Raw genomic sequence first — 11,860 nt, 5'->3', positions numbered from 1 at the left:
CAGCCTAACAGCCGGTGCGGAGATTGCGACCACAAACGAGATAAGTTTGACTTCGGTAATAGGTCCAGTTGCAATATCCTCATGTTGGGAACAAAAGATGCCTCCTTCTAATCCATTTGTTCAATTTGTTTACAGAAATAAATCCTCCTTACATTGTAAAAAACTTAATTTGTTAGGAGAGCAGTCGTGCGTGCAGTCGTGCGTGCTGCCCCGGAAGTCGGAAGTCCTCAGCATAATACATTTTCTGCTATACAACCGGATATTCAGGGCGCAGTTTTTTGCGCCCCGGCCGAGAAATAGGAGACAGCCAATTGGAGCGCTGCTACAGCTCACGTGTAAGCGAAAAGTATTTGGCCTGCGATAGACTTGCATTCGACCGGCGTCCCGACTCCTCCCCCTATGTATTTTAACAGTGAATTTTACACACACACACAGATAAAAATGTTTATTGTATTGGAGGATTTTTAATGAATGCTGATAGGCGCCGACAGAATATCAGCCGCATTTTGTGAATAAACAATGTTTATTTAAAAAAAAAACTTTTACAAATCGCAACTAGGAAGTGAAGGTGGGGGCGGCGCCCCAGCGCCCTCTATCGGCCAGCCGCCACTGGATGGAATACCCCCCTGGTTTCAACTAGGTTAGGAGGGGTATGATACATGTGAAACACATACTGGTTTTTACCACAATACTGGACAGTGAGATACGGGCAGTTTCATATACATAATCGTATAATATATAAACACATATGTGGGGGTAATACATACACATATATAAACAAGTCAAATACAACATTTGGGAAATGTTTGGGAGTCTTAAGGCGCCAGAACAAGTCTTGGTTCAAATTCTTCTTTAATTTGATTATCAATTTGATTAGCCTATCGATTACTTTATCTGTCCTTTATCTCCTTGTCATGTGTCGTATGTCATTCTGAACTATGATCTGAGCAGAGAGGTTAATGAAGCCAGTCGTGAGCTTAGAATGATAAGGTTCTATCTCCGTTTAGGGCAGTTCAGAGATATTGAGCGTCAAAGTTTTTACATTCCATTATGTTTTGTGAGATGGAACCTTTGTATTTTATGAATTACTGACTCAAAATTGTTAACATTTTAAAAATAACACCACACAGGCATTAATAAACACCTGATGGATCAGATTATGTAAAAAACTCAATTTTGACAAAAATGGAGATAGAACCTTATAATTCTAACGTCACGCAGTGTGTGAGATGCACTTAGTGTAGTGTGTGCGTGCGCGTATGTACGTGCGCGTGTGTGCGCGCGCGTGTGTGCGTGTGTGTGTGTGTGTGTGTGTGTGTATGTGTGTGTGTGTGTGTGTGTGTGTGTGTGTGTGTGTGTGTGTGTGTGTGTGTGTGTGTGTGCGTGTATGTGTGTATGTGTGTGTGTGTGCGTGTGTGTGTGTGTGTGTGTGTGTGTGTGTGTGTGTGTGTGTGTGTGTGAGAGATGTCTCACCATAGGCTGGTTCCAGAGCCCAGGAAGTAGTGCTCCCTCCCTTCCTGCTGGAGGGTTGGGGTTTGCAGAGCAGAGAGAGCAGAGAGCAGACTCAGGGAGATGTGAAGATGGCGGAGCTGCAAATGCTGCTGGAGGAGGAGATCCCGGTGGGTCGCAGAGCTCTGCTGGATAGTTTCACAAACCTGGAGAGAGTCGCGGAATACTGCGAGAGCAACTACGTCCAGGTGAGAGAGCCTGATCGGGGTGATAAAGGCTGTGTGTCGCTCGGAGCTGTGCGGGTGTGGGAGACCAGGGAGAGGGCTTTCCCATGCTCATCCTCCGGGGTTCAGCGGAGGGTTTCAGCCGCTCCAGCACTGAGATCGCTGTGTCCAAATGTCTTAGTAAAGAACTACTATATATACTATACTATATATATATATATATATATATATATATATATATATAAATATACTACGAGTACTATATACTGCTATAGTACAGGCTTGGGAGCTTGTTTGTGAGCTATTGTCCCTGCTGTTTAATACTGTATTAGCCACAGTAGGCTATATGCAATATATAACATGTCTGTACAACACAACAGAACACCACGCTAGGCTATATATCATATAACACATCATTAGTACAATAAAGAACATGTCGATTTTACAAAAACATCCTTACATAAACATCACAATGTATGTATATATTAAATAACAACAGTACATTTGACAAAAAACATCAAACACAATATATATATACATTGTGATGTGTATGTTAGGATGTTTTTTTGTTGTAAAATTGACTCTGGTTGTTTATTGTTCCCTGTAACTCACAGATTTGTGAATGGAGGAGAGTGTATTTTTTTTGCCAGCTATAGCAGCTAAATCAACCAAAACAATCTGTATCTGCATTAACTCATGTATCTAGATACTGTCAATGTCTTATCGCCAAGCAACCTTTTTGTAAACATCTTGTAGTTTGTTAAAACTCAAAGTTACAACCGCTAAACAGCCAATTTGATACAGTATACAGTATTATACTTATACTGAGAGTAGCCTATATTATATTCTACTGAGTATATATTCGTAATGTCCATTTCTCCAGCCATCGATATATCAGAAAGATCAGAACGGCATGCTGTAAACTAATTACATGTTGAGTTATTCGGCAAGAGATTGATTTTTCCTTGGTGTGTGTGTCTGTGTGAGTCATATCCAATGTTGTGAGAGCAAAACTGCTCTTAGGTTGCAGCAGCAGCAAAGCACAGCCTAGTTTGTACAATCATCACAGCTGCATTATTCACCACCTGACAGGGCTGGATGCTGTCACCACAGAGCTGCCTTCACACTCCAAATACCCACACCTGTTCCTCGTCAAACTGTCAACAGGACTAAACTGTCAAAACAACGTTGTTGTCGCACAACACGGAACCCTCGAATCCCAGTCTAGGATGTCTTGCATGTCTTCTGATGAGGTGGTGTAGGCAAAAGGGTTTAGTCACACACACACACACACACACACACACACACACACACACACACACACACACACAACAGTCTGTGAACAACTCCAGCCCCCTCAAAGCCTGCTCAGAACACCTGTTCCCCCTACGCTGGCATAGCAGAGGAGGACACCTGTTCCCCCTGTCCCTCTCCCTCTCCCGCCCACACAGTTGGGATAGCAACTGGCTAAACATATTTTGAGTGACTAGCGTTTTTTTGGGTTTTGAGTGACTAACGTCTTCCTCTTCGGAGAACCGTCAGGAGTGTAGTCTTGTCTGTGTCAGGGAACTGTCAGGAGTGTAGTCTGTATCTGTGTCAGAGAAGGGACGTTTTGTTCGACGTAATGTCGTGGTACAAGTGGTGGAAGTCGGGGTTAAGCGGATTTGCTTTTGTGGCTGCTGGGACTTTCTGTTTCCTAGAGAGAATGAGGGAGAGATCCTTCGTTAAGTTGAGTACAAGAGGGCTCTGTGTACACACACACACACACACACAGACACAAATCATTAGTATCTTTTGCGGTTCATAATGTGCTGTTTATTCTATTTGGAGCCCACAGCTCAAAGTCCAGTGACTTCCTCTAGCTCTGATTCACTGCCCTTGTGTTGTGTTGTGTTGTATTGTGCTGTGTGTGTGTGTGTGTGTGTGTGTGTCTGTGCTTGGTTGTTTGCTGTGCACTGAGTCAAGTCATTATGACCCATCATCTTTCACATATCGGCTGTTCCAAAGCGATGTTTGTTTGGCTCCAAACAAAGTGTGTACTAACAACAGCCAACCATCGCTTTTTAACCGTCGATAACGCAGAAATGACATGGAAATTTAGGCCGGTTGATGAAGATTAGTGTTGTTCCGATACCGATACCAGTATCGGCATGTCCACCGATACGCACCAAAATGCTGGTATCGGTATCGGCGAGTACTTTACAAAAACGATTTTTTTTTTTTTTTTTTTTTACTTAAGTTTTACAAAAACTTTACGGGCCGGTTTCACAGACAAGGCTTAAGCCTAGTCCTGGACTAAATCACACTTTCAATGTAAAATCTCCATTGAAGATGCTTTTTAGTCCAGGATTAGGCTTAAGCCTTGTCTGTGAAACTGGCCCTATGAGTTTTACAAAGGTTTTGAGCAGTGCCAGACTAAGTGTTAGCAATAATTTTACATCGAGGTGAGTATGCGGCTCAAAAAACATGTTTTTTTGTTTTGTTTTTTCAAACGCCGTGGTATCGGATCGGTACTCGGTATCGGCAAGTACTGCACGGTCAGGTATCGGTATCGGTATCGGGATCAAAAAATGATGCCCTTTGTTGACATGCTGCGGTTGTACTTGACCCTGGACCTGTTATTGATGCCAGAGGCAGACGTGTAGAGGCAGGCGTGTAGAGGCAGGCGTGTAGAGGAGGCAGACGTGTAGAGGCAGGCGTGTAGAGGAGGCAGACGTGTAGAGGCAGACGTGTAGAGGCAGAGGCAGACGTGTAGAGGCAGAGGCAGACGTGTAGAGGCAGACGTGTAGAGGCAGATGTGTAGAGGCAGAGTCAGACGTGTAGAGGCAGACGTGTAGAGGCAGACGTGTAGAGGCAGAGTCAGACGTGTAGAGGCAGACGTGTAGAGGCAGACGTGTAGAGGAGGCAGACGTGTAGAGTCAGACGTGTAGAGTCAGACGTGTAGAGACAGACGTGTAGAGTCAGACGTGTAGAGGCAGACGTGTAGAGGCAGATGTGTAGAGGCAGAGTCAGACGTGTAGAGGCAGACGTGTAGAGGCAGACGTGTAGAGGAGGCAGACGTGTAGAGTCAGACGTGTAGAGTCAGACGTGTAGAGACAGACGTGTAGAGTCAGACGTGTAGAGGCAGACGTGTAGAGGCAGAGGCAGACGTGTAGAGGCAGACGTGTAGAGGCAGACGTGTAGAGGCAGACGTGTAGAGGCAGACGTGTAGAGGCAGACGTGTAGAGGCAGACGTGTAGAGGCAGGCGTGTAGAGGCAAACGTGGAGAGGCAGACGTGTAGAGGCAGACGTGTAGAGGCAGACGTGTAGAGGCAGACGTGTAGAGGCAGACGTGTAGAGGCAGACGTGTAGAGGAGGCAGACGTGTAGAGGCAGACGTGTAGAGGAGGCAGACGTGTAGAGGCAGAGGCAGACGTGTAGAGGCAGGCGTGTAGAGGCAGACGTGTAGAGGCAGACGTGTCGAGGCAGGCGTGTAGAGGCAGGCGTGTAGAGGCAGACGTGTAGAGGCAGGCGTGTAGAGGCAGACGTGTAGAGGAGGCAGACGTGTAGAGGCAGACGTGTAGAGGCAGACGTGTAGAGGCAGACGTGTAGAGGCAGGCGTGTAGAGGGGGCAGTAAGGGTCAGTAAGGGTGTGTGGGGGGCAGTAAGGGTGTGTGAGGGGCAGTAAGTAAGGGTGTGTGAGGGGCAGTAAGGGGGCAGTAAGGGTGTGTGGGGGGCAGTAAGGGTGTGTGGGGGGCAGTAAGGGGGCAGTAAGGGTGTGTGAGGCGCAGTAAGTAAGGGTGTGTGAGGCGCAGTAAGTAAGGGTGTGTGAGGGGCAGTAAGGGGGCAGTAAGGGTGTGTGGGGGGCAGTAAGGGAGTGTGGGGGGCAGTAAGGGAGTGTGGGGGGCAGTAAGGGTGTGTGGGGGGCAGTAAGGGTGTGTGAGGGGCAGTAAGGGTGTGTGAGGGGCAGTAAGGGGGCAGTAAGGGTGTGTGGGGGGCAGTAAGGGTGTGTGAGGGGCAGTAAGGGAGTGTGGGGGGCAGTAAGGGTGTGTGAGGGGCAGTCAGGGTGTGTGAGGGGCAGTAAGGGGGCAGTAAGGGTGTGTGGGGGGCAGTAAGGGTGTGTGGGGGGCAGTAAGGGTGTGTGGGGGGCAGTAAGGGTGTGTGAGGGGCAGTAAGGGTGTGTGGGTGGCAGTAAGGGTGTGTGAGGGGCAGTAAGGGTGTGTGGGGGGCAGTAAGGGCGTGTGAGGGGCAGTAAGGGTGTGTGAGGGGCAGTAAGGGTGTGTGGGGGGCAGTAAGGGTGTATGAGGGGCAGTAAGGGTGTGTGAGGGGCAGTAAGGGTGTGTGAGGGGCAGTAAGGGTGTGTGAGGAGCAGTAAGGGTGTGTGAGGAGCAGTAAGGGTGTGTGGGGGGCAGTAAGGGTGTATGAGGGGCAGTAAGGGTGTGTGTGGGGCAGTAAGGGTGTGTGTGGGGCAGTAAGGGTGTGTGAGGGGCAGTAAGGGTGTGTGAGGGGCAGTAAGGGTGTGTGAGGGGCAGTAAGGGTGTGTGAGGAGCAGTAAGGGTGTGTGAGGGGCAGTAAGGGTGTGTGAGGGGCAGTAAGGGTGTGTGAGGGGCAGTAAGGGTGTGTGAGGGGCAGTAAGGGTGTGTGAGGAGCAGTAAGGGTGTGTGAGGAGCAGTAAGGGTGTGTGAGGGGCAGTAAGGGTGTGTGAGGGGCAGTAAGGGTGTGTGAGGGGCAGTAAGGGGGCAGTAAGGGTGTATGAGGGGCAGTAAGGGTGTGTGAGGAGCAGTAAGGGTGTGTGGGGGGCAGTAAGTAAGGGTGTGTGAGGGGCAGTAAGGGGGCAGTAAGGGTGTGTGGGGGGCAGTAAGGGTGTGTGGGGGGCAGTAAGGGGGCAGTAAGGGTGTGTGAGGCGCAGTAAGTAAGGGTGTGTGAGGCGCAGTAAGTAAGGGTGTGTGAGGGGCAGTAAGGGGGCAGTAAGGGTGTGTGGGGGGCAGTAAGGGAGTGTGGGGGGCAGTAAGGGAGTGTGGGGGGCAGTAAGGGTGTGTGGGGGGCAGTAAGGGTGTGTGAGGGGCAGTAAGGGTGTGTGAGGGGCAGTAAGGGGGCAGTAAGGGTGTGTGGGGGGCAGTAAGGGTGTGTGAGGGGCAGTAAGGGAGTGTGGGGGGCAGTAAGGGTGTGTGAGGGGCAGTCAGGGTGTGTGAGGGGCAGTAAGGGGGCAGTAAGGGTGTGTGGGGGGCAGTAAGGGTGTGTGGGGGGCAGTAAGGGTGTGTGGGGGGCAGTAAGGGTGTGTGAGGGGCAGTAAGGGTGTGTGGGTGGCAGTAAGGGTGTGTGAGGGGCAGTAAGGGTGTGTGGGGGGCAGTAAGGGCGTGTGAGGGGCAGTAAGGGTGTGTGAGGGGCAGTAAGGGTGTGTGGGGGGCAGTAAGGGTGTATGAGGGGCAGTAAGGGTGTGTGAGGGGCAGTAAGGGTGTGTGAGGGGCAGTAAGGGTGTGTGAGGAGCAGTAAGGGTGTGTGAGGAGCAGTAAGGGTGTGTGGGGGGCAGTAAGGGTGTATGAGGGGCAGTAAGGGTGTGTGTGGGGCAGTAAGGGTGTGTGTGGGGCAGTAAGGGTGTGTGAGGGGCAGTAAGGGTGTGTGAGGGGCAGTAAGGGTGTGTGAGGGGCAGTAAGGGTGTGTGAGGAGCAGTAAGGGTGTGTGAGGGGCAGTAAGGGTGTGTGAGGGGCAGTAAGGGTGTGTGAGGGGCAGTAAGGGTGTGTGAGGGGCAGTAAGGGTGTGTGAGGAGCAGTAAGGGTGTGTGAGGAGCAGTAAGGGTGTGTGAGGGGCAGTAAGGGTGTGTGAGGGGCAGTAAGGGTGTGTGAGGGGCAGTAAGGGGGCAGTAAGGGTGTATGAGGGGCAGTAAGGGTGTGTGAGGAGCAGTAAGGGTGTGTGGGGGGCAGTAAGGGTGTGTGGGGGGCAGTAAGGGGGCAGTAAGGGTGTGTGGGGGCAGTAAGGGTGTGTGAGGGGCAGTAAGGGTGTGTGGGGGGCAGTAAGGGTGTATGAGGGGCAGTAAGGGTGTGTGAGGGGCAGTAAGGGTGTGTGAGGGGCAGTAAGGGTGTGTGAGGGGCAGTAAGGGTGTGTGAGGGGCAGTAAGGGTGTGTGAGGAGCAGTAAGGGTGTGTGAGGGGCAGTAAGGGTGTGTGAGGGGCAGTAAGGGGGCAGTAAGGGTGTGTGGGGGGCAGTAAGGGTGTGTGAGGGGCAGTAAGGGTGTGTGGGGGGCAGTAAGGGTGTATGAGGGGCAGTAAGGGTGTGTGAGGGGCAGTAAGGGTGTGTGAGGGGCAGTAAGGGTGTGTGAGGGGCAGTAAGGGTGTGTGAGGGTCAGTAAGGGTGTGTGAGGAGCAGTAAGGGTGTGTGAGGGGCAGTAAGGGTGTGTGGGGGGCAGTAAGGGTGTGTGAGAGGCAGTAAGGGTGTGTGAGGGGCAGTAAGGGTGTGTGAGGAGCAGTAAGGGTGTGTGAGGGGCAGAAAGGATGTGTGGGGGGCAGTAAGGGTGTGTGGGGGGCAGTAAGGGTGTGTGGGGGGCAGTAAGGGTGTGTGGGTGGGTGAGAGTAGATGTTGTGGTAGAGTCAGTTACTTGAAATCAAATATTACGTAATTTACGTAATTTCGTAAATACGCTCTGAGAAATTAACTGATTTCAGTTGAAACCTGAGCGCTTAGGGCAGGATTCCAAAGCATATTTACGAACCCACCCGCAGTGTAATGCTTTATGGTCAGCGACACCTCAACAATGCAACAGTCTGTGTGTGGGTGTGTGGGGGGGGGTGGGGGGGACTGAGGCAGTGACAGCTGAGCAAACATTTTCCTGGTAATTAGCCTATTAGGCTACTAACTAGGCCTGACTGAAATGATGGCGTCAGTGTGTTTGAACGCAGGTTCCGCTGCAGGAACCATCTCTTGGCTCTCTTGGTTCGTCCTCTGCTGATGTCGGCCATGTCATGTGACTGACCCGTTCCCCTCGGCTGGTGTGACAAGCAGCTGAAGAAAGAATCGGACAGACCAAGACGTTGGGTGCGTTCGTAAATACGCTCCGGAAATCTGATAATCAGCGCTCATGGAATGCCTCTTGGCCGATCAAATTACTTGGTCCCTTTATGACGTTCAACCCAGAGCGAATTAACGAACGCACCCATTCTCTCTCAGCTGACAAGTCTCTTCCCCCCCCCCCCCCACACACACACACACTAGTGTCCTTTTAATGTTACAATAGCTTAGGCCTTGTCCCTGGTCTTTGCACACTTTGTCCCGTGAGATGGCGAGACCAAATGGAACGCCCGCGGCTCTTGGCTAATTACGAAGTTGCACAGTTTGCTACCCGATGCTAATAGCTGAAAGCTATTTGTGATTCCTTCCGTCCGAGGCAACCCCTCTTTCAGCTCTGAAAGCCCCCCCCCCCCCAGGCTTCCAGCCTGCTCCGCTTTCCTCTGTAAACCCGCGCCCCCCCCCCCCCCCCTCTTTAAATATTTAGATTATAGCCTTTTAGAACAAGAGATGTGACTTTTTCCAAAACGCTTCATGAATGTTTTGAATGTACAATTGGGTTTTAAGAGCAGTGTAGTTCTTAGTTCTTAGTTCTGTAAGTTCTTCTTTTAGCATTGTAACTCTCAACTGCCAATGACCTCTGACCCTAGCATAGATTACTTATTCTTGCGAGGACTGGATGGACAGATGATTCACTTACTTAGACAAATCATCGGCTGCCCCCTGCCTTGCGTACTGCAAGATTGTGGCTGACCCCTCACATCCAGCTCGCAGCTTGTTTGAGTTACTCCCTTCTGAACAGCGGTACAGGGCCATCAGGTCAAAAACATCACAACACTTGAACAGTTTCTTCCCCAAAGCCACAGCCCTCCTCAATAACTCCTGATCATTGCACCTTGCACTTTACATGTTTTTGCACTAACTTGTACAGTATCATATTGGTACTGTATATATTGTCTTGAGTATTGTTGTGTTGTCGTCTTGTTGTTGTATGTACTGCAGCTTGTTCAGCATGGAGAATACCAAGTCATGTTCCTAGTGCACTGTTCATGGCGAATAAAGTTGAATTGAATTGAATTGAAATGTATAGGTTGCAAGTCGCTTTGGATAAAGGCGTCTCTGCTTAATGCAAAACATAATCCTTTAAACAAATTATTGTTGTGGATTGTAGCCGAGCTTTCGGTTGTTCCTAACTCAGTTTGAACTGAATTCGCTCTACGTTTCCTTGCGTACTGCTGCATAGTACACTACCCTGACTCTGAGTACTACTAGTAGTGGGTAGTAGATGTGTTATATAGCGCGTTGTGTAGCCTAACGCTCATTCACGCCTACCGTGCGTCGTCTGAGGCTGGGAGCCTGGAGTGAGTAGGCGGGGTCTAGCAGCAGCGTAGCCCTCCACGCTAGCTCACTCTCTCATTAGCTCGCTGTGTTTTAAGCCAAGCGCACTCTGTACTTACATAAGACCACTCTGTACTTACGGCATCGAGCGCCCCGCCAGTGCTGGCTGCACCTCTCATTAAGAGCCACTCTCTCTCACATCCCCTACGTGTTCTTTTGAAGCCACACGCATTTGAGGGTACTTTATTTCGGGTTCGTTCAGTGAAGCGTTGCATTACATCGCACACACACACACACACAGACACACACACACACACACACACACAGACACAGGCACACACACACAGAAGTACACACAGAGTCAGACACACTCACACACACAGGCACACTCACACACACAGACACACTCACACACACAGAGACACAGAGACATAGGCACACACACAGACACACACACACACACAGAAGTACACACAGAGTCAGACACACACACACACACACACAGACAGACAGACACACACACACACACACACACACACACAGACAGACAGACACACACACACACAGACAGACACACACACACACACACACACACACACAGACAGACACACACACACACACACCAGGGTTTCCGTTAGAAAAATTTGCCGTCGGACATCGTGTCCGGGAAGAATTCGATTTACCGGACAAACGTGTCATCATATTAAAATATAATAATTTTTTTTTTTTTTTAAATCATATTTTTTTTTCTTCAAATCTAATATAGCTGTTTGTCGCGGTGATTACTGTTGTGTAGCGGCCTATATATGCCATTTAATGTCTATTTCTCATCCGATACGATTAGATGCGAGCTATATAATATATAATAATATAACATGATTTGACGCATGCGCGCTATGCCATGCGTCAAATCCAGCGCTGAACGGGTCCAGTGCTGAACGGGCGCCTCACTGGGAACTGAACAGACAGCATCGATCAATGAACGGACTCCACATTACGTTAACTGAAGTTTGTTAAATTGTTTGGGATTAATGTGATTTTTCTATTTTCTCTTTCCAGTTTTACCCTTTTTTTAAAATCAATAAAACAACGTCATTTCTATAACCAGGTCTCGCTGGTTGGGAAGGCATTTCGTTTAGCTCGGGAGTATGACAATGGGGAGAACATAACTGTTTATTGAGAAACAATTGATAGGCAGTCTGGGATACGTATATAAAGAAATACCACAATGTCTAGATGTATAACATTTTATTGAACAGTAACAGTGCAAGCATGTAGGCTTCTGGCGTGACACGGCTAGCCTAATTTCCGTTCATATGCCTTTTATCAGATAAAATAAAATAGAATAAAACTCTTTGAAAATAAATAGGCTTTAAATTAACTTGCAATGCGTATAGGCTAATTTCCGTTCGATGTTACAGCCTAGGCTATGCCTTTTCTCAGATAGATAGGGGATAGCCCTGTAAGCTCATACGGGTCTGTATGTCGTCCTGAAGACCGGCTGTTAGATCATATCGCTGAAGTTTGTCTCCATCTTAGTGTAAATGTTGTCCGTTTCGTTTGTTATCCTTGTTATTGTGCGATAAAGTTAAAGCGCTCCGCTTCGGGACACCATTTTCAGCTGAGCACCAAACACACACACAACACTGCCCGAGAGAGAAGGACCCGCCCCCTTTAGTTAGCCTATAGCCTATAGGCTAACTAAAGGGGGCGGGTCCTTCTCTCTCAGGCAGTGTTGTGTGTGTGTGTTTGGTGCTCAGCTGAAAATGGTTAGAGGGAATTATTTTCACCGGACATTTATGTCCGACGAGTTTTCAATTTGTCGGACTTCAACTAATTTTACCGGACAAAGACCGGTAATTACCGGTTAACG

The 11,860-nt window shown here is 49.1% G+C and overlaps 1 protein-coding gene across 1 annotated transcript in view; it reads left to right on the top strand.

The window, feature by feature from the left end:
• Nucleotides 1-1,564: 1,564 nt before the first annotated feature.
• The window catches only part of abi2a (abl-interactor 2a), a 60,643-nt gene continuing 50,347 nt past the window's right edge, over nt 1,565-11,860 (top strand). The window contains 1 exon segment of the mRNA XM_080536387.1: nt 1,565-1,697. Coding sequence (XP_080392513.1) covers nt 1,581-1,697 — 117 coding nt within the window. The 5' untranslated portion in view covers nt 1,565-1,580.

Source organism: Nansenia antarctica (genome assembly GCF_963989245.1).
Source record: "Nansenia antarctica genome assembly, chromosome: 7".
Lineage (NCBI taxonomy): Eukaryota > Metazoa > Chordata > Actinopteri > Argentiniformes > Microstomatidae > Nansenia > Nansenia antarctica.
This window is presented reverse-complemented; position numbering and strand designations above follow the sequence as displayed.